This window comes from Plectrocnemia conspersa, unplaced genomic scaffold (genome assembly GCF_051122295.1).
Source record: "Plectrocnemia conspersa isolate PC_06_02 unplaced genomic scaffold, ASM5112229v1 ptg000010l, whole genome shotgun sequence".
NCBI lineage: Eukaryota > Metazoa > Arthropoda > Insecta > Trichoptera > Polycentropodidae > Plectrocnemia > Plectrocnemia conspersa.
In genome coordinates, this window is record NW_028277174.1 from 10,143,977 (window position 1) to 10,168,687 (window position 24,711).

The 24,711-nt window shown below is 27.1% G+C and overlaps 1 protein-coding gene across 1 annotated transcript in view; it reads left to right on the plus strand.

Moving 5' to 3' along the window:
• unc-13 (protein unc13 homolog) overlaps nucleotides 1-24,711 on the plus strand; it is a 403,791-nt gene that overhangs the window by 94,963 nt on the left and 284,117 nt on the right. The window contains exon 5 of the mRNA XM_088194185.1: nucleotides 20,959-21,082. Within this exon, the coding sequence (XP_088050311.1) occupies nucleotides 20,959-21,082 (124 nt within the window). The remainder of the gene's footprint in view (nucleotides 1-20,958; nucleotides 21,083-24,711) is intronic.

The following is a 24,711-nucleotide window of genomic DNA, read 5'->3' on the forward strand; positions in this document are numbered from 1 at the left end:
ATTATGTCTTTGGTTAGCCCAAGAAAGCATCACAGTATAAACTGCAAATTGGAAAATTGATGTGTATGTACTTAATAACAACGTACAATATATCAATATTAGTAATTGGGTATTTTCCATTTGAGTCATTTTAACTAGCTACTGCCATTGGTTAACGTTTTGCGAACGCTTTGATTGTGCTATAGCTCAATTATGAGTACACAGGCAACATAACGATTTTACGATTTCGTCCGAGATGAGTCAAAAGATTTTTCTTATGTGTGCGTAACAAATACGAGTTTTTTGGTTCAACGTTTCAGTGACTCAGAGACGTCGTCTCGAGGACGTTGGCGCCGAATCCGGAAAGCTCGCTCTAGTTCAAGGAATTCGAAAGCTCCACAAAAATCCGACCTCAAAAAGCCTGTTGCTAAGTGGGTGCTTTGAACGTTTGCTGGCCACTCGTCACACACACATCCGTATTAATTCGAAGACAATTGGTGATTGATTGAAAATAAATTGAGTTTCGAGTCAATATTGAACGAGGCTAAATATATATTTGTATAAGTAGAACGTTCCGTTTTTATGCCCTCTCTCTTTACGATTTTTTTCGTAATATCGAAATGAATAATTGCTCTTTGGGGATTTCCTTCGCTTAAAAATTCATTTGCTATTTTCTTTGTGTCGCCCGCGAGAATAATTTGTTTTGTGCACAGTCGAGTAGCCATTTTTCATATCAAAACGGTTTCTTGTTTCTAAGGAAATGTTTCGCAACGGTAATGTACTATATCTTGTGATATGCGTTGGAACGTTATCTCGGATGCATGAAATTGTTATAATCGATACTGTGAGCAACTGAGAAATTATGATTTCTGATGCGTCAGAAGATCACCTAACAAGAAATTTACGCTCTTTGGGTTTATTGGAAATGTATATATTCACTTTTATCGCTAGCTTTTATATTACTGTTATGAACATGGAATTTATTCGCGATCTTTTTTTGAGATCTAGTTCTCGATCTTGCTGTGTAGGGTTTAACGACGATACCACATTTTATCACTATTATTATTTCAATATTGGTTCCACTGGTATCACTTTTTTAAGTCATTTGATTCAACTCTATATATGTTTTTTTTTTATTTTTTAACAGCTTTTGGAATAAAAGTCCATTTAAAATAATGTTTTATATTTGTTAAATTTCTCTTTTAAGAAAAAAAGTTGGTTAATTTTTATAATTGTTTTACAATTAACACTAGGTAGAAAATAAATAATTTTTATGTTTTAATTAAAATATTTTTCATAATATTTTTTCCTGATAACTAAGACATATTGTAGTTTAATTTTTTATTATCTCAGCTCATCAGTGATTTTATCGACTTTTTTAAAATATTGAGTTTATACTCAGAAACTTCTAAATAATTTATATTTTATATTGAATACTATATATTATTAATTTCTAATATTTTAACTATCGATTGCAATAAATAAATCTACCTTCATTAGTAAGTACTCTGACCATATTATGAAAATTTTAATTTAATTTTTATTTGAGCATAAAGTTGCATATTTTTTCCAATTTGGCAATATATTACTATTGTATTTAATTGTATTTACACATTTAAATATTTTTCATTCTTGTCTGCTTTTTTAAAAATGGTTTTAGTTGTAATATTTGTATTTTAATTGTACGTCTATTCCCTCTTATACGTGTTTTATACTAATAAAAATTAAATTAGGTAAACTTTTTTAGCATTTCGCTATATCTTTCATTTCGAATTTATTTAATGTTATACAAATTACTTGGAATATTTATGTTTTAACTATTACTACTTAAAAGCATCACTACTATTAAATAGTTTTAATAATACTATTATTGTACATATTTTTAAACTTAAATACTTGTATATTTATGATGCAATAAAATAACGTAAATAAATTAATTTTTTTAATTGTTCAACAGAATGTGTGAAATAAAAGACAAATATTTATAGCACACGTTGACATTTAAAAAACAAAACATTATGGTGCAAGCATAATGGAATTTTCTTACAGACAAACTATTTGATATTCAGCTTACTGTGTGTACCTGAGGGATAAAGCCAAAAACTTCCCTAAACCCTTAGACAGCGTTTTTGCCTTCTCAACGCTGCTATACGTTTCCGATACAGGGATCTTGAACTTTTTGAGACACAAAATATGTAAATATAGTTACAAATACAACCTGTATATCCAATTAAGTTAAATGGCAACTTGAACGATATAAGTTATCATTTTGATATTTTATTGCACCATTATTTTCTGCAATATTTGAAAAAATGTATTATTATTTTGCATATAAGTAGTGTAAACTTTAACGATTCAGCAACTCGACTTATTGTCAATAAAACATTTTAATATAAAATAAATAATGTTTGAAGATATTTTAATTAGTTAATACGGTCTTATAACTATTGTCTCTACTTAATAAAAAATAATTGAAAAAATATGCAGTGTGAAGTCATATTACCTCACACTTAATTAACTATTTTTAATACATAATTTTATTTTTAAGAACTTGCAGTAAATTGTATAATGTATACAATTCACAGTTTCATCGCTTATTTGTTTTCTTAAAAGTATATTCCAGATGCTAAATTAAATTAAGCGTAGTGAAATCTAAGTATTTGACATCGTAAAGACGTATAATTTAATATTAATATTAACCGTGTGCTGGCTATTGAGTGGGGTGTTTATTTTGATATTAGAAAAAGTATTTTATTAATAATTATAATTATGTAAGGGTTTAAGTCTCGTGCACGTACAGTTTGTATATTTTTTGTACACATGAAACTCTTTTTTCTGTGTCTGCGTCCAAAAAATACAGTCATCTCTGAAGCAGGTTGAAGTATGGACTTCAGAGCTGGACCAGGGTTTGACCTTAAAAAGGAAGCGGTTGTTTCTTTGATATTATTTGTCTGTCTTTGGACAGCGACTCGTGTTGCTTTCAAGTTTGTACAAACTCAGATGGTATAAGTCGGAGAGCTTTGGTTGAAGTTTTGTATGCTGTTTTTGGGCTTGAAGTTATTATTTAGGTACTGTTCTGCTTTCTATACACAAGGCTAAACTAGGTAGATTATGTGTTTATCCACTTTTTGAGCAACGGTCAATTACTACGAACTGGAGATGTAGTTACGCATCTCACTGTTGCCTTAATTGTTATTTATGCTGGTTAGGAATGCTATTGTGATGAATTATGGGATGCAAACTCCTTGATATTGATACTCAATACTCAATAACACTTGTATTTATAATAGAAATGACAATTTAAAAAGATCCTAAGTGGATATTGTGATTATACTATCTATTGTCACGTACGGTCTGCACTAAGCGCTAATCCATAGTTATTTCAAGCTATATCGAGCGGTTAATGATAAAGACCTTATGCGTTATTAGTACTTAAGGCTTTGTCTCTTTGTCTCTTAAACTCAATGAGTCAATTTCACTAAAAGCTTTTAAAATTTATGCTGTAGCTTTACAGGGTGGTCTGATAATTTTGTTTTTTAATTTTAGAATAAAATTTAAGTTGTTTTATTTGTGTGTCTTGCTGCTTAGCAACCTCAAACACTTTAACTCTCATGTTTGACTGTATATTATTCAGAAGCAGTATAATATTGTCTACTAATTTTTAAAGCATAGTTTGTGAGTCGTAAAAAGCAAATGTTTATTTAAACTAATATAAAAGTCGATAAAATTAGTTTTAAAGTGTATAGTTTTTATTATTAAATGTCACTGTTTATGTCTTGTAAATTTTGAGTTACACTGAAATTATTTTTTTATTCACCGTTTTTAATAAAATGGAATACTCTACACTTTCAGATATTGCACCAACTAGCTTTTAGCGGTTTCTAATGAACTGCGATTTAACCGTATTCTTGCTCTTGTTATATTATATATACTGGGTTGTTTAATATTGCTATATATACTGAGTTCTTGAAATGCTGCTAAAACAGCATTCAAACAATGCTTCTTTAATATTTATAATATTTTAATAATATAAAATTGAATACTGGAATATAAAAAACCCAAAACCTACGAATAAATCAAACTTAAGTCTTTCCTATAATAAGTAATTAGACCTATTATTTTATTTATCATTTATTTAGTAAAAAAAATGTAATTTATTGGTTTTAAGTTTAGTTGGTATAAATATAATGCGGTTTTTAATCACAAAATTAGAGTGGTGAATAAAATTTAGAGTCGAAATGGTTGCAGTTGTAATAAACAGCAAAAAATATATAAAAATAAAATAATTTGTAAATTAATTAAGTATGCAACTTTATTTGTGGTTTTATTCCCGTTTTTTAGGTGCGTTACATTCACCCTATGTTAAATATCCTAAGATTTCCATTATTAAAATATTTAAAAATTTAGCCATAAACATCTTTACTAGTATTATTTAAAAACACATTTTGCAAATAACTATTAAATTAGTCAAATATATAAAATAAATGTAAAATTATTATATTACACAAATGTTATAAACTCGTGGCGATGTTTATGCCGGAAGCTCATACTCTACAAACGCGACTCAAGAGTGCGAGTAATTACCGCCTCGACAAAAGTGTGAAAATATTTAATGAATTGTTAGCTGGGCATTTCTTCATCTTCTTCAGCTGCTTCTTTTGCTTCCGTGAATTATTTCGTAAGAAAAGCGTATTTACGCCGGGCGCAATTGACCCGCTTTTCTCACAATGAAGGGGCGTAGCTTAACCCGCTCGCGGCGCACAATAGAGCTGGGGGTCCATAATACCAAAAGCGCTATGCCAGCTATGCGAACGAGCTGGCTTTCGAACAATGGCACATATGCAAATGTTCGGTGGAAAACGAATATTTTTCCATTGTCTCTACGTAAGTTTTCGTCAAACGGGTATAACGCGCGATTAGGGTAAACCCTAATGCGACCGCATGCGATTACCGAACGCGGATTGCGGTTTATCAAATTTAATAGTTTGGTACTCTTCTTTAAAACATATTTTCCTATGCAAGTTTTGATTAAAAATATTATGTTTCACACTCATTTTTTACGATGTACAACAATATTATTGCTGCAAATCTAACAAACATATTGACTCTTTCACCACGGGTGGCATTTATAAATGTCATCAATAAAATCAAAAGTATGCATTAATTAACACTTAGTGTTATAGTATAGTTATTTTATATTATTTAAGGCAAAAAAATATTTTATTTATTAAACTATAATTTATATTAAAATAATTTGTAGCAGGAAAAGGTTCCAATCACATATTATCAAAGTGCGAAGTAGCGTGCAAAAATATGCAGATAAAGAATGAGACAAAAATTCAAACTACTGTTGTGTTGAATTTAAAATGTGCAGCCTTCACCTATCATGGTAAAATCATAAACACATTTCTATATTTAAAAAAAATATATTTGTCGCGTAATGCTGCAGTAAAGTTAGGCTAAACCACTCATCGAAAACTCTGCTCCTAGCAATGGAGCGAGGTCACTCGCTCGTGCTATAGTTCTAAAATAAAGCGTTAATTTATCTGACATAGTCTTCATACATTTTTTGCACAATACCTTGTTGATACTTTTTAGACATTTTTATTTTTTATTGCATTTTTATAATAATGTTTATTGTATTATGATCAACCAGTGGTATAAGTTGGTGAATAATACTTAACATGCCTTGATTTTAATCCTATATGGACTCTAGAGGTTTTGAATTTAATCGTATCTGGAAGATCATAATAAGTAATTATAATTCTGGTCGATCATCACTAAAAAGGTCTATCTAGATTTTATTATTCTCACAGATAAATATCGTGGTGAGTTATTACACAATAAATGAGTTAGGTCGTAAATAGTAACATATATTGATTTTAAGTTTAAAATACGGATTATAATTATAAAAATATATGTCAATGAAGTCTAGGGTCTCACTACTTACTTAGTGGTTATTGATTAAGTTTACTTAATTGTTAGGCATTGGAAGCTAACTCTTACACATTAAGTATTTTTTTTCAATAATGAGCTACATTAACATACATACAAAAAATAAAATGTATTAAATATTTCGGTAAAGTAAAATTACCAATGTTTTATAGAGAGAAATTAAAAATAACAGCTGAAATATTTTGAGTAATAATTAAGATATTTTATCTTTGTGGCAAAATATTGTCTACACAGCTACTTACAAAAAACTATAATTAAAGAAAAGCATTTTTAGATTTAGAATGTGAAATACTCAAAAGAGCATAGATTACGACTAGTGTTTCTTATAATCTCTTTTAAAAGTAGTGCTCATTAACTTAGCTCTGGATCTAGCCATTAATTTCTTTAATGTGTTCGTTAGATTACGTTAGGTGTTTGTTAGGTGCAGTTATAATAATATATACTATGTGACATACATATATGTAATATTAGTTGTTAATTTACTCACACAAAATAAAAATAAGAATTGTTTTAAACTATTTTTCTATTTTTTGACATTTAAATTGAGATCTATTATATTAAGAATTATCAACGAATATAATAATTTTCCATCATCGTTGATAATAATTAATAATGAAAAATATACGTCGGTCGGCAATATTTTCAAGAACAATTAATATTAATTGGTAGACTACATTTTAATATATATTTTATGTTCATCTTTATAAATGACTGACATTTTCATTTAATTAAATCATATATTCATAGTAAAAAGTTGTTTATTTTAGAGAGAACTGAGATGGCTAAGGCCACGGTGTAATTTGCTTTTTTTTATAGAGTTTAATTTAATTTTTGATTGCTATTGTAGCGTTGATTGTAGCATTGATTTGGCGATACATTAGATTTTTTTAAATATGTTTTATCGCAAACATTAATCGCGTTATATATATTTAGATGAGCTGTGCGAAAAAAGAGTAAGCAATCAAAATACCACTGTAGCTAGATTTAATATCATATTATTCTATGAAGTAATTTTATTTACTATGTGATAATTAATATATTACAATTTTAAAATAATTAAGATTTATACATATAAATTTTATCGTTAAAGCTATTGTTAGATTATAATTAGCTTAATACGTATACATACATATATCAGGTACTTGATACGACTTTATCGTGGTTTCTCATACATGTTCCGGCTCATAGTTAACATTAGCTTGAAAACCACTACCGAAGTACAAAAACGACATACAAAGTACATTATATAATACTTGAAATATTTCGTCCTTTATATTTTAACTAAAATAAATACATACTTATACTAGTAAATTAAATTATCCTAATGAAACCTAAATTTACGCTCCTCTAACAAAAATAACTTTAATAAGAAAGGTGAAAGTGTTTTCAAATTAAACTTCGAAGCTCTAGACGCAAGAGCTTTAAGCAGTAGTGGTAGGCGTGAAAAGAAAGCGTCAAGATTTACTGCCTCCCTCTCAGCATCCAAGCCCAGAATAAGGGATATCAATCGATATTTATTGCCTCAGTTTGTGTAATATGTATTTAATGACCCCATAAGGTCGTCTCTTCATAATGTTACGACCCCGGAGGCCAAATTATGTTTACACGTGTTCAAAAAAGCGTTAACTGCAATCGGAAAGCGCCGTCACGTCGTTACCGTAACGAATATATTACCCTCGATGTGTATCCCTTTTTTTAACTTCATTATCAAATTATCCTCTGGACCGAAAATAGAAGCCAAGTGTAAAAAATATAATTTTGCCGCACGAGCGAAAATACACCTGCTTTAAAATGCTAATTTTCGAACTCCTGTTGTGTTTAAGTACGAATCTCTGAAATGGAAATTTCTGACTTCTTAGTAACTGTGTTTTTGTTCCATTTCAAAATTTTCCCAAAGGACCTTTTAAGCTTCTCGACAAGTTTGAACCGTACACACTTTTTACTCGTGCATTCGAAAGTAATGGTATTTCAGTAACTTCTTATAATATATTTTATTAATAAGGTTATTTATAAAATATTCATTAAAAACATACGGTGCTCAAATAAATATTATATTTTTTAATAACATTTTTGTTAAATTTAATTTTAAGTTGTTAGTCAAATAGACGTAATCGCTTGGATATATCTATTATACTATAGAAGTTTTGTGCAATCAAAATGTACGTAACAACTACAAATCGATATGATTATATAACATATGTTGCATATGAGGGACGACATGTACATTTATAACATAATACAAAATAAATCTTGTATTAATAATAAAATGCAGAAATGTTATGTGTATACTTGATTTATATTTTGATTTATTGATTTGTCATTTTCTTGAACGTAAAGCGAAATCTTATTATGTTAGTATATTTAATTTATTAAGAAAAAAAACCTATCCATTGCTTAAGAGCTCCGTAATTGTACGCAAGCTCTCCTGTAAAATCTCTCGGAGCTTTTCTGTCCGCTGACGAAATTCGCAGCAAGCTTTCAAACCACAAGCTTCCTAGTATTATTACTTGACGTGCCTTCGCGTGTTCGAACTGGGAATAAAGCCTCAAAAGGCATCACGTTCTAATTATGTGAACTTGAATTCGCATTTGGGAAAACGACATTGAAAAATTAATTACGAAACGATCCGCGAGAAATTTTCACGACAATTACGCAGCTCATTAAACGCAATCCGCTTAATTGTGTCACGCATAAAGCTAATTATAATTTATGGTGAAAACGAATCATCTATACAAAGTATATAAGAAAATTCCTTAAATTTGAATGGAAATAATACAGCAACACCAAACATGATTTATTAAAAGGCACAAACGTTATTTTACAGACAGAATTCCCTTCTAAGAAGTAATTACATTACTTAAAGAGGCTTTACTTGATCTCTTTTTATTTTTTCAACTCTTGGAATACAAGTACCAATTATCCTACGTGGTTGAGAATTATTGTTGTATTGTGTAATATAATGTAAACAACAAAAGTATTTTCGGAGTAAACCTATGTAAATTAATCGGTTTACATAATAATAAGCATTTTTCGTAAGCTTTATAGGCTTGAAATTTGTTTATAGTATAATGAGCTTTTTTTTAAATAATACTAATTTTTTTTGTAAAATAATATTTTCTGCTTATTATTTTATTTCAATATAATAACTAATATTATTAAAAATTACATTAGAATTGCTTCAAAGATTAATTACTTTTATATGCTAATTAGAAATATGATATTATTTTTTTCTATAATAATACTATAAGGGTTTTGTATTATATATTGTCGATATTCTATATAAAATACAATTTTTATTTTAAAGCATTTATGTTACGATAAAGCACAAAAAATATTTTTGTACTTTATCGTAACATAATTTTACTTTTATGAGCGACAAAAATACATTTTTTTGCCGCAAGGATTTAATATTATGATTATTTTGTAAAGTTATGTTAAATAAAAAGCTTAAGTACCAATAAAAAGTTTTTATTAGTAGTTATGCATTTTTTCGATATTTTGACAACATTTTCTCTGTACCTACTGTTTTTAATCGTAATCCGTAAGACATTTCATGTTATCAGATTTATTTAATAAAATCACAAATTCATAGTAAAATAAAGCAATTGGTGTGAATACTAGTAAGAGAACTATTGCATTAGTCTTAAAATTTACTCTGTATCTTTCTCTATATGTAAACTTAAATGAATATTGAGCTTATTGACTAACTGTCAAATTCTTATATAACTGCAGAGATAGCAATTATTTTTAAGAGACTTAAATCTGGAAAAGTATAATAAATCTTGTTAGTGTTAAATTACATTTAAATCGCTAAAATACCATTTTTCGCTAAACATTTTATTTACTTATAATGAGTGATACTGTTAGATTTATTTGGATATTCTCTGAGAGTTGTTTCATTGATATTTTGCCCTTAAAGACTTGAATATTTTGGAGTAATAAATCTTCAATTCATAGTATTACAATTTAACATACAAATCAAAATCCTAAATCGCAATTCAAGAACAATACATTTTAGTATTATTTATTTTATGTTTAGTACTTAATATAGATCTCAGATTTATACTTTATTTATTTTGTCTGAAATAACGATTTTTAAAATGTCAGTCAAGAAATTTTGAACTATTTATAAATGAGAATCGGTAATTGAATATTTTGTAATATTATAGAATAATGCATTATAAATCCATAATTTACAATTATCATACAAAACAATCTTTTAATATGCAATTTAAAAACAATACATTATAGAAGTTTTAATGTTAAATAATACATATTTTATGTTTAGTAATAAATTTAGAGTAAAGACTCATTTTTTACTCAATTACTTATTTTGGTAAATAATACAAAATCTATGATTGGTGATCAACAAATAAGTTCCATAATAATAATTTTTATTCTGAGAAGTTTATTATTGGCATTGCTTTTATTGTTTGTATTTTTTATATAATTGTCAAATTTATATTTGCATTTTATAGATAAAAGTCTTTATTTAATATTTTTACTGATATATGTGGCTCAATATGTGATTTAAAAACAGAATATTGACTTATTCATCTATATTTTTTCGCAGAGGGTGAGAAAATTTATTAAGCGTTTTATAAGAGTGTGGGGAATAGCAAAGGTTAGGGACTTATAGCTTTATGTTTTATTTCAAAAATAAAAATATTGGCTCAGTCTGTATTTCAATGAAATTATTGGTTGCGATGTGAATTATATACTATAATTCATTTTTTCTTTTTCATAAAGACTTTGTGCTCAAAATTGGACAAAGTTCAACTTAAACGTGAGGCAATAGACGCCAAATATTGCAATACATGGGAGTTAAAAGTATATTTCAGACTCTAAGTGAATTATTATTATTTTATAGAATGAACCTATACGTGTGTGTGATTCGATATAAATAAATAGTCATAGAAAGTCAAGTTTTATTTTTCTTTAATAATTTAACGTCGCATGAGGCTTATGTCTGTTTGATTCTGAAAAGATGTATAAAATCGCATAAGTGGTATGAGTTCAAAGGAGCTATCGGAAAGAAGTCTCAATTTGTCCCATTTGCAGTCGGCTTCTTGACCTCGCAAAACATTGTGACCCACGGCTCTGTCATTCGGATCTTTCTCTCCTTTGTAGATTATTCATCTGATTATCGGAAAACGTTTTCCCTGATTTATTTTATTTTTTCGAGCGAAACCTGCCGAGACGGTGGCCCACTTCCGTTTCCGGTGGTAATTAAACGCCAACATCTGCATACAGCAGGCGAAGGAATTTCCAGTAAATCATCCTTTAAAGTACCAAGAACTTATTATTACACGCCTTGGAGAAGTTTTACTGCACGCGTGCCTTTTATGTAGTTAACCAAAAATTTGATGTAATTTTTGGTCAGATATTTTTTTGGTTAAATTAGTGATGCCTTATCTTTCATATATGATATATTAGCGTAAAGAATTTAAGATAAATTTAAACCTTTCAATTTTAACTGCTAAGCAATAGTTCAATAAATGCGATTTATTAACTAAAACTATATTTTATACATTTGCATGTTTATCTTTATATTCTTTCATTTCAAGGTTTTATAATACAATGATATAAAAGGATATATTATTATTTTGTTACATATATTTTGGATAGTTGCCAAGTTTTCTAGTCAAGGTTTAATTTTTTACATGTTTAATGTAATATTTGTAAAGTTGTTTATAATAATATATATATATACTAACTATTAATTATTTTATTATATATAATTTAATTTAATATAAAAATATACTACTACAATATATGACAAGTAACTTAACTTCATTTCAACAGCAATCAATCTAGTTTTTCGCAGATACAACCCAAATCAAAAAAGTTTATTTTTTCTGTCAGAGTTATTTTCACAACTATTAGTTATTTTGGGGAAAAATATACGATTATTTTATGCTACTTCACTCTTTTTGAGACAAAACTAAATTTGTCTGTTCCATAAATAAATAATATTTTTATTGCACATAAATTTGCTTTAAAAATTATTATTTTATTTTATATATAATAAAATTAAAATATTTAAATAGTTACTATATTATATTATATTATTTATTTTTATTGATTTTTTAATTTATTTATTTATATCCAGTGTTCTATCTGTGGCGATAAAAATACATGCTGCAGCGGTTAAAATTATACTCATGAAATTTTTTTTTATTAATGAACCATATTTCAAAGTATAAGAACTATATTGCTTAAAAATCCGCTTGACAAAAACGTATTAAATGCATTCCTAATAAATGTATGTATCAGTAAAATACCATGCTTAAAGTTATTATTGTTATTATAAATAAATATAATTATATAAATTTTATAAAGTAATTGGGTGGAACCTTATGATTTTTGAAACATTACAAGTTATGGCGCTCCATAGCGTATTACATAATATTTGGTTCAAACTTAAATTAAGTCATAATAGAAATATTATTAACGCTTCACCGCAAAATTCGCATGATTTCCCGAAACTTATGAATTATGATTTTAGTCGTTTACTTTGTGCCGTTTATACGCACAGCACTACATTTATATTTGTGCGAAACTTATATAAAGTTAATTTATAAGATAAAATGTAATTTAATATAAGAACGTATATTGAGGACAATTTAGATAAGTATTAACCTAATTTTTTTAGGGTTGAAATTTATAATAATTTTTATAAAACTATATACTTTTATGTATTTCATATCTTTACAAGCCACACGTCATTTTGAATGTCGTTTGGGGACCGTTTTATGACTAACGGGGTTTTCAGTGGATAATCCGCATTTATGTCATTATATTTTTGTATTGCCCACCGCTCAATCCTCTGTGTGAGATATTTCTTGCGTTTAGTGAAATATAATATTATTTTAATAAAAAATACCCTTGCTTATAGCAGTAGCTCAGTAAAAATAAATAATACAATTTAGTAAAGCTGTAGAAAAATAATAAAACATAGCAAACTGTACACAAAATATAAGTATATAATTAAAATTTTGATAAATTTTATACTTTATAGTATTGTCTTCCTATCTAGCTACTCTTAAATAATTTGTATTTATTAGCGAGTGAGTTATGGACTGAGATATCACTTCTACGAAAGCACTTGAAATAGTGCCCTACAGTTCTTTGACTAAAAGCATCTTCACTAAATCATAAATTGATAATTCTTGTAATTTGCACCAAATTGCAGCCTATTAAATATAAATGTAAAAATAAAGAATACAATATTTCTCGTAGAACAAAGAAAAAAATATAGTTATTTACTAGAAATGATATCTTACAATCGCAGTCGTTTTTAGACTAAAAAATCTACCATTTATTATAAAACAAGCTAATTTTCATCCTAGACTGTTTTGTTTCGTAATTTTATTTTTTCTTATTATTATATCTTAATTATTTTTTTTAATTATATGCAACCACTAGACAGTTTATATCCAACAAATATTATTGATTAATAACCATGTACAATCTTATTCTATATAATATAAATAATATTTATTAAGAGTAATATTATGACCTAATATTTTTAATTATTAATTAAATACTTGACTATTTTATTTTTATATATACTTTTTTTTAATGTTGTATATAAACGGTATAAGTATTTTAATAGCAATCTTTAGGATACTAGAATTTTTATTAAGTAGTAATTTATTTACTTCTTAATTTGTATTTTTTTCTTTTATAAATTCACACACCTATTTTATTTATTACTATGTTTAAATTGACCGTAGCAATATTTTTAATCTTATTTTATTATTTTATAATCAGTTAAATTTAATTGTTATTTTATTATTCAACTTATAATTATATCATTTAAATCATAACGGTGAAGAATTGATTTACAAATTATCTAAATATAAGTATTGTGATTCTGGATTAATATAATACATAAAAATATAGAGCACATTACTCCAACGCATATCGCTATGAATATCCGCAGAAAACTTTTTCTCTCAACGTCGAGCTTTCAAAGCTCGCATTTTCCCCCATGGCAACGATTCCCAACCAATATTGGCAAAGTTAAATAAAACAGACGAGACGTTGTTGTTACATTAAGGGCGTACCATATTGTTTCACTTCCCATGGACTTGTCGTAAAAAAGACCATCGAAATAAATGTGAGCCGCGGGCTGGTAACCCGTTTACGACTGGCGGTGATTTGTCTCAATTTTTAAACCATTTGTGTGAACCGACGACAATCAACCAGTCAATTCACGTGAAACAATCAAACGCTGATAGCACGGTACATGCTGAAAGTTTTCTCTGTAGAATTTCACGATAAACTGAGCGCCAAACCAAGAATTAATTTAAACCTTCTACGTTGCGTTACGGAAAATTATAATTAGGCACTAATGCTAACTTATAGCTCGGTTAAACTTTACGCTTGAAGCGTGTTCTTCATACGATTATACGCGGTACACGTATGTGATGTAAATTTTTCACGTTTTGGAAACGGCTTAATCACAGACTTTTTTATATTTCATTTATCCAAAACACCTGCTTATTATTTTGGGAAATTTTTATTAAATCTGAAACAAAAATATAATTTTATGGCATCAGATGCATCTTAGATTTTCTGTGCTGAAAAACTTTTTCAATTCTACGTTTACGTATACGGAACCAACATTTTCTCCCAGATATTGTTTCACACGACAACGTATTGGCAACGTGACAACATGCACATATTCACGTAATACGTAAACATATATGGTATACGTAGATATACTACATTTTTTATACTGATAAGTAGCAATATTTATATTTTCACTCACGTATAGAAACTATTTATATGAAAATATATCAAATGTGGTGAACTAAATAATAACCCATTCTGTATATTCAATTAAACTGTTTTATTCATGTTCATAATTAGGGCAAAAACTGTTTTTTTAAAAATATAATTAAATTAATCGCTTTTTTTAATTATTTCTTTGGATGCCCTAATAGTGCAGTTGATAAGCCTATAATTCTTTCTGTGACAGTAAAATAGAGAAATACATAAGTACTGAATTTTATTATCAAAATATGCTACTATAATCTTGTATTAGATAATCTCAAAATAAATGTCATTTTTTTAAATTCAAGTTAGTCAGTCATTCTTTAACCGTTGATACATGAGTACGTTTTTTGTTAAGTCTGGATTATACATTCCAAGATTTAAAAAAAATGTCTTGCAAAATTTTTATCAAATTACATGATATAATTACTTATGAAAATTCGATTGTGGTCAGCTGGTAGTTTGCACAAAAAAGTAAAAAAAGCCTGGATTTATCAATTGAAGTTAAATAAATTTACAACACGATACGTTCCCATGTGACGAAATTGGCTCTCGATAAAATCAAGGAACTTGACTAGAAGGTTTTATCTCATCCACTATATTCTACAGACCTTGCTCCTCACAACTACCATTTATTACGATCGATGCTACTAGCAAAAAAATAAACAAAATACAAGTAATGTGTAAAGTGGGCTATCAGAATATTTTAAGTAAAAGCTTTAAACGTTTTAAGCCAACGAACTTAAAAAAATGACTGAAAGGTAGTGAAATGCTATATTTTTTAGAATAAAACTATACTTTAAATCAATAAAATCAATATTAACATTTAAAAGTAAATTTTTATTTAATTTACAAAACAATTATTTTGGAACAACCTAATATTTTAGCAATATTTATATGCATATATTATATAATACTATTTTTTTGATATATTATATTATGTTAATGTATAGATAAATCAATTATTTGTTATAAATAATTTTAACAATATTCTTTGCCATAATTTAAATATATTTTTTAACCTAATTTGAATAATATATATTAAAATTAATTTATTTAATAAATATTATCAAATGGAATACAATTTATGGAATTTAATCGCTACAATTATCTGAAAAATATAATATGTTTTTTTATTACACATACTATATTAAAGTAACTATTATGCATACGGTATGTTTAATTATTACATTTTTAAAGTCATTAACTAACAGTCATTGTTATAGCAAATTTTCAATGAACTTACAAAAAAATGCGAATAAATATAATTTGATATACATATTGTACATATACATATATATTTTACAAATCAAATTCTAAATCAACGTGTTTTATAAAACATATGCTAATAGTTATGGATAAACTAGCAAACCCTAATTAAAATCGGCCCTTCCATTAAAATGTTTTATATTAAGTAACAAAATTCAGGATAACATCAGAACGGAATCGATTAATAATAATTAAATGGAATATAAATTGGTTAAACAACATTAAAGCTAATTGAGCCATAAATATTCGTTTGCTAAAATTGATCTTTGAGCCTAAAATAATACATGATCTATTAACATTTAAGATTAAAATTCTAAAAAAATATTTAGAGTAAAGAGAATTAAAATTAATTATCAATTTTAATTCTCTTTATTTGACGTTATAATAAATAGAAAATATATTTTTCTGTATAATTTTTTAAAATTTTATAAAGAACCTAATTTTGTTATGATTGGATAATACAAGGTATATCGGTAAATGATAGTCTTAATAGTAATATTTTTGCTCTTTTATCTTTTGCTTATAAATCTCCTTGCTTATATAGAAGGATAAAGGCAAGGATACTAGGTGAGAGCGTTTGATGGGATTTGGACGTGAGGCGTGTCGATTTTGCCCTAGGGGACGACTTATTGATATTAGGCAATCCAGTCGATCTGACAGGATTTTCCCATTATACTCATTGTTTTATTAATGCCATATATAAAAGAATAAAAAAATAAACAAACTCATTTTGCACGCAGAGGCTCGCGTAAAATCGATCACCGTGTATTCTCTTTGTTCTGTACCGGATATAACAAGTATTGTGTGTTTGTGCGTAAATTTTCGCCAGGATTTGCGTGATTTATGGCGTAATCATGATAGGCATTCCTAAACAAAGGACAATTTAAATTTCCGTGTCTGCTTAAGTGTTCTGTATGAATTAAACGGTCGCTCGTTCACAGTTTGTCACGCAGTCGCACAAATTATTGGGCTTTCTCTGAAGAAACATATATTACAGTCAAAGGCGTAAACTTTGCCAAACGATTAATCGCTATCATTTATCGGATCGTTACTTTTTTTGCAATATGTATTAAAACAAATATTGCAATTTTAGTAATATTAAAAAGTTGTAAACTTATATTTAAAAAGTACAAAGTTTTGCATGAAGACAACTTTTTGCGAGATATTTAATATCAATTTAAGTTTTGAAAATAATACTTTTAAATTCAGAATTAGTTTGATAAAGTAATTTTTAAAACTGTCATTTTTTTTAAAAGTTTTTAAAATGTGAATTCAATCGTTGTTTCAGTCTGCCTTTGCGTTTGAATAGAATTAATTGAAATACGGCTTTAAAGTGTGAAAAAAAGTTATTTTAACTTTGACTTATTTAAATAGAATATATTCAATATTCACATATATATGTATATACATGTTCTGGTGTTGGTTCTGTTATTGTTATTGTGGCGTTATCAGATGTCTCGCGTGTCGATTTTTTATCGTGATATTTCGGCTGAATCACACAAGCCATCTTCGGATGAAAACTGTTTCAGTTCTGGATTTGTAGTTCTTATGACTGAACGTGGCGCGTCGATGCTGGTATAATAATTTATTTTGAATATTCAATAAACATAAAAAAATGTCAAGAAACCGCGGTTTAAGTGAAGCTAGAACATAATTTTATTGCATTCGCAATAAATCGGAAATTAGTAAACACGTTAATTGTTTACGACACACTGTCTAAAATTTTTTGTTAAAAAATCATTTTTTTGAATTTTTGGGACCCGTTGGGAAGAAAAATATCTAGCTAATAGCGAAGTACCCAAAGTCAAACATTTTGGCGGAAGCGGAATTGTCTGGAGTTTCATGACAGCAGCAGAGTTAGGAAACCTATACACTTGCGAGGGCAGTGTGAATAGTGATATTTATATTTTAATGTTAGAATCCACTCTAATGAATTCCTAAAATTCCATATACCATTCGATTCCAGCAAGACAACGCTCCGTGCCATACTTCGCTAAAAGCAGGGGTTGGTTTGCGTCAAAGAGTTTGATGCTTTTAGAATTGCCAGACACCAGAACCAAATTTTATTAGGGATTTACGGGCAAAATTAAAAAGAAAGGTTGCTCGACACAATTGTAAATCCAAATTGCCGATGGATTTGAGAAAATTGTCTCCGTTCTCTTGCAAGTCATTAGTTGATAGTATGCAAAAAAAGGGTTACAACTGTAATTAAAGCTAAGGGTGGACCTTTTAAATATTAAAAATAAGCGTAAAATAAACACTTTTTTTAGTTTTTTATTTAAATTTTCACGATTTATTTATTGGGGTGCCACATTATTATGGCCTATTCTGTATGTATGTATATAAACGATAATACATTAAATGGTCAGTTTTTCAGGGAAAAATAATCAGATTTTTGACATATCAATAATAAAGTTTATATTATCTACCTGTTATAGCAACACTGCTAAACCTAACTTATTTAATAATAAATATATGTATTTCAAAGAATTGTATATTGTTCATAAAAATAAATATAATTTGATATTCATGATATTCATGAAATTTCATTTTATGTTATGATATAATTACCAACTTAATAGAAAAGCATTACGATATATGTATTAGTTACGAACGATTTTTAATAATCTCTAACCTATTAATTAAATTATTGACTTAATTAGTAAAGGCCCAAAAAAGTATATATTTAATTTAAATTTTATTAAAAAAATATTTTATTTCAATACCATTCATAGCTAAATGTATTTTATATCGACTATTTATCTTTCCTGAAATTTATTTGTCATTATCATTTATTTTTTAACAAACAGGTGAGGAGTTACATTAACGAATTTTTTTCAATCTTAGTTACTAGATTTACAAAGCTTAAGCTTGAAACGTTTTTAGTTGCAGCGATATTTGTTCCTAAAGCTCATAATATTGTATTTATATATCGGTACAAATAGAAGCAAGTGATGTATCCTTATTTATCTGTAAAATCTTTTCCCCATAGTTGCACATATTTATATAGATACAATATATACTAATACATCAGGCATATAAAAATACGTAATTGTATATTTTTAAGGGTAGATTGGGGCATGATATATAATATTTCCATATCTACAAAATACTATAATATAATGGCAATATTTTCTTGAAAGGACGATTAATGTGTTTTTTTATTGAGTCACACCCATAGAAGAGTTCATATGTGAGTGCTTAAATATTTGTATATTATTTAAAAAAAAACCTACATAGTATATAGATCATTTCACTAATCCAATATTTAACAAGGCAAAAATTAATTTAGGTCAGCATCATTGGATCCATGTCAATTTCGCTTGATTTGGAATATCAGTTTACTTTAATCTAGTAGTTATTATATTTTAAGTTAAATACAAATCTATACTATAAACAGATACATATGCCTCACATGTGCAGTCACAAAAACTCTTTTCAAAAGATAAACAGTAGCGAAGTGACATTTGCACATGTCATTCTGACTGCCATTTCTATGACAAAGTGCTATCTTAAACTTTCACGTTTTTAATTTTAAAGTTGAAAGTTACGATTACATGCTATTGAAATACACGAAGATAATAGACATAGAATATTGTATAAAGTAAAGTATTTAAATGAACTTATAGTAATGAATAAATAATACCTTTAAATCAATCTCCATCAAAGTTCGATAAAAAATCTGGTAGTAAATATAATGATACATTGCAAATATATTTAATTAGATATTTTTAATAAATATAATATTAAATACTAGGTAATTTCGAGAAAAAAAACGTTTTTTAATGAAGCAAAAAAACCATTTTAAAAAGTTTATTTTTATTCTAAGAATATATTCGTTTTATACCTCTCGCTTAATTAGCATAAAAAGTTTTTTAAATGATTTGCTTTTTTTTAAGGCAATAGCTGATTTACTTTTTAAAAATAACATTACAGTGTTTTAAAAAATATATAAAAACGTATAGTTTTATTCCAGAAAATATGTATATACCGGATTGAAAACATTGTTTTTATTGAAGCATAGGATTATTAAAGGATATTCCTTTATTGTAAGCAAATCCAGGAAAAGCTATCGAATGGATGTATAATTATAATTATTTTTATTGTGTATTTTAAACAATACAGGATTTAAGTCTACAATGTTTTTATGCTTAAGCCATTCATTGTGACGTATATATACTATATACATACATGGTTTAATAAAATATTTTGTTAAAGCTCAATTGGTGAACTTCCCAGTAGTCATATTATCAGGAATTCGGTATATTTTATTAAATTTTTGAGGTATAATAATTGTTTGTTTTAAATTTTATTTGTGTATGTAATGAAAATTGCTAGAAAGCTCATGTTCTTACATTTTCTCTAAGAAGGAATAAAAAATGATATTGAAATTGGTGGAGTATAGTTTTGCACGAATTCCTTTATATTATTTTACGTAAAGTATGTGAAGACAATAATAATAAAAAATACATAACTTAAATTAGGAAACATAAACGTGACTTTTACGACTCGAGACGGATCATCCATATCGCTTGGGGGAAGGCTTGAAGATTTGCTCGACAATTGTCGCAATAATATAACCGTTTCGCCGAAAGTTTAATTTGATCAAAAAGTTTACCGATGTTGAGTTAGAAATATGTTTTATTTAAATATTGATGCTAATAAAATATCGTTGCGTGTGCTTTTATTGCGTTTTGAATGGTATAAGTAGATTAAATTCCATAGGGGTTGTAAGTAACATATATTAAATTAATTAAAATTTTATTTAATTATTTTTAGGAAATTTAATAAAACTATTCAGCTCATAATTGCTTACTTCAGTAATTAATTTTACGGTTATATTTCAACATTACACACGACGAGGTTGTTTCCGCTTTTAATTAATTTAACGAAGACAAACGCGCGCAGAGCTTAAAAAAGCCCCCGAAAATCATATGCTTTCTTAAAACATTATTTATTTTTAATTCGCAGGAAGGTTGTGGTCGCTGGGTACCCCTGGCTGGTGAGTTGGTCGTCAGAGGTTCAGAAGTCGTAGGAACAGCCGGAGCAACAGGACACGCTTTACTACTAGACTGCCGTTTCGAATTACCGTTTGGTGAGTTTTCGCAATCATCGCGTACCATTCCTCCATTCGCTATGAATATATGAAAAAAATATTGTTAATCATAATAGGACTGTTTTGAAAATGATTTGAAATTTAATTATACTGTACACTGTTTTGGTACTGTTGATCATTGCGTGTATTTCCACCAGGACTACCGGATGTCAGAAGCCGCTTTAGTGACCTTACATGGCGTATGCATGGAAACGTCTGAAAGGTCTGTCCGACTTGCGAATGCTAGTTATGTCCGCAAAATAATTTTTTTGATCATCCATGCATATGTTGCCATCATCGATTGAAACTATCGATATATGATAAATTAATTAAAAAATATACATTTCATCAAGCATGTTCGACATCGGATGAATTAGATTGCTTTTGAGTTCGTTCATTAGGTGAACATTTATTGTGAAAGTTGGTTAAGGTAATAAATCATATTCGCATTATATACACACACGTATATATTAACAACATGTACACAAATCTGACTAAAAATATGGAAATTTAATAAAATTCAAGGGGAACAGAATGTATGTCATAGTTAAAAATAAAGGACGTCATGTCAAATGTTGATTGCCAACATTTAGACGCTTTTTATCAGTTATATATGTATGAAAGGTTCACTTTATTTTAAACACTAATTATAGAAAATATTAATTAAAATAAAAACGAAAGTTTTCTGATACAATTATAAATGCATATATGGATAATTTAATTTTACATAGGATCTTAATGTTTATTAATTAACCTATATGTATTTTGATATTTTTTTTAAAACTCTTAGCTATTTGTAAAAAATGGTTACCTAATTAAACTTTTTATGTATTTATTTTTAATATCTATATTTTTTTAAATTAAATAATACTATTTAGTTCCTAAATATTATTTAATTATTAACACATTATTACGTGTGTTTTAATTTAAAAAAAGATATTAATATCTTTGTGACAAATTTTACTTTAAAATACATAGATCTGCGAATTTATATTTTCAAAAAATAGTTTCCAGTTGTCTTAACATATTTAATTTAATTATTTTTATACATATAAAAATTTATTTGTAAAACTTGTTGCTGACTGGGTTGTTTCATAAGGTATTGTTTTTTTAAATATATTTTTTATTAAAATATTTGTCTTGGCAATATACAAAAATAATATTAAAAATTATGTAGTTATGTAATATTGAAATGAATGTCATTTTTAAGTGAAGATAAAAATCAGTTTTAAAAGTGTTTCCCAAATCCCATATGGATTCTTAATTTCTGTCGTATCTGAATGATCGAACTTTTTTTGGTTTACCTAGGTTTTCCTGATCTCACGGTTGAATATCGTGATGATTAATTAAACTATAGCTAAGTTGAACATTGTAGGTATTGAGAATTTTCTAATAATGAGCTACTTCAGCGTATAGAGAATATTTTATATGTATTCAAGAACAAAAAATTATATTCCAAATTTCATTAGCATAAAATGTTGGAGGCTTTAATTCATAATATTTTACATGCTCTGCATTTTGATTTTTTTCCATCTAGGAAATGTTGCATGTATCAAAATATGCGGTTGTCGGAAGGAACAAGGTGTGAATAATATTGGTGGATGAGATAAAACTTTCTAGCCAAGTTATTTGATATTATCAAGTTTATTTTGCCACTTGAGGATGCACATTGTCGAGCTGTTGAACTATTTGACATATGTTGCCAAGTGTAGGTCTTTTTATACTCACTCTTGAAAACCAGCTTGCTGCTATTGTGCATTACAAACGATTTTGTAATGCACAGTTCCTATTCAATTCTATCATATACACAAAATAACATTTTTACAGTGAGCCCGAGCTACGGAGTTCTGCTACCTTATTTTTGTATAACTCACGTTAAGCTCACGATTTTTTTATCACAAAATATTTAAATATCAATAATAGGTAACAAGCTCTTGCTATATGCAGATATGCGCCGACTTGTTTTCTTCGCTTTATTGTCTCCAATCCTTCCCAATCTTTTGAATGTGTCTATGCACTGTTGAATCAGACTACTGATGGAAAGTTCGAGTAGAATTTCCTTTTCTGGTTTTTTGTTAGATTTTTTTAACTTTCTTTGACATTGACGGGTATATGAAAAATAACATACAAAAATGTTTTTAGTAGCTGTGTTTTTTTTTGTAATAAATTCATAAAAAATTAAGTTTTGTAATTATGATAAAAATTCTGCCATAGTAAATTTTGTAAATATTTTTTTTTTAAATCTTATAATGTAAAGGTAAAATTATAAAGTAGTCAGGTATCAACGGATAAAGCGTTATTGATTGTTTAAATTATTATTTGTAAAAAACGACATTCATTTCGGTATTACATAATATATTAAGGCAAGAAATTAAATGGTCAATAACTTTAAAAAAGTATTTTATATATGGCTAGTTAAGTCTTATAAATGTAGGTAACGTTTCGCCCAACGGTGATTAAAGCTTTTAACTACATTTAACTACAATATATATTTACAATTTGCAGTATAAAAATATTTTGTATTTAATTTTTACGTAGCAATTTAGTTTTATATATAGTAACGCATATTATTGTTCTCTTTTGAAATAACAAAAGTCGATTTGAATAACTTTAATTTAAAATATTTATTCGAATAAAAAAAACCTTAAATATAATAGTTTCTGACCATTTAATATAAATGCTAAGATATTTTTATTATGATAAATGATGATCCATATTACATATTAAATATATTGATGATTTTATTTTAATGCCTATAACAAAAAAATATATACCACACACTGTTGAAAATCTACAATTTTTAACCAGCACTCTAAACGAGTGGTATAAGTCACTGACTATTTAAAAATAGCTTAGGTTATAATTACAAATGGACTTTAGTTGTTTTTAATTTCGATTGATAATCGCAAATTATATTTGCCTAGATTTTTCTAATCTCACGGATAAATATTATGTTGATTAATTAAAATCGAGATAGGTCGTACATATTAGGTATAACAAATGGCAAAATAAAATGTAAAAAAGTCAAATTTAAGCACTATAATGCATATAGCTGCTGTCAATATATTGAAAATCCAAAAAACAATAATAAATAAATTTAATATGAACTATGGATTAAATTTTGATATATGTATCATAATATTTTTTTATATATTTATTGAAGAAAAAGATAAAAAAAATATTCGACGAAAATAAAAAAGAGGATATCTAAAAACTCATATCAAATTTTAAATCAGCATATATTTTTACTTATAAATCTTATCTTTGTGGTAAAAAAAAAAATCGAATTGCCTATATAATACAGATCGAACTAATAATATTTTTTAATTAATTAAAATATTATCAATTGGTTTTAAGTAAAAAAAAATCATTACCTCAATCATCTGGAAATCACTATAAAAAATTATAATTGTTGAAAGTAATAATATCGCAGGTCTATCTTATAACTTGTTTATTACTGCATTAATGTAATTTAAAGATTAAATTTGTAACTTGAATTAATAAATTTTCAAAGAAAACGTTTAATTATGCAAAGCATTAATATTAGATTGCTTCTCAAAAGCCGTCAAGTTTATTATTCTTAAACTTAATACTTCTTCTTAGATTCATAAGCGAAAACATTTTTCGAA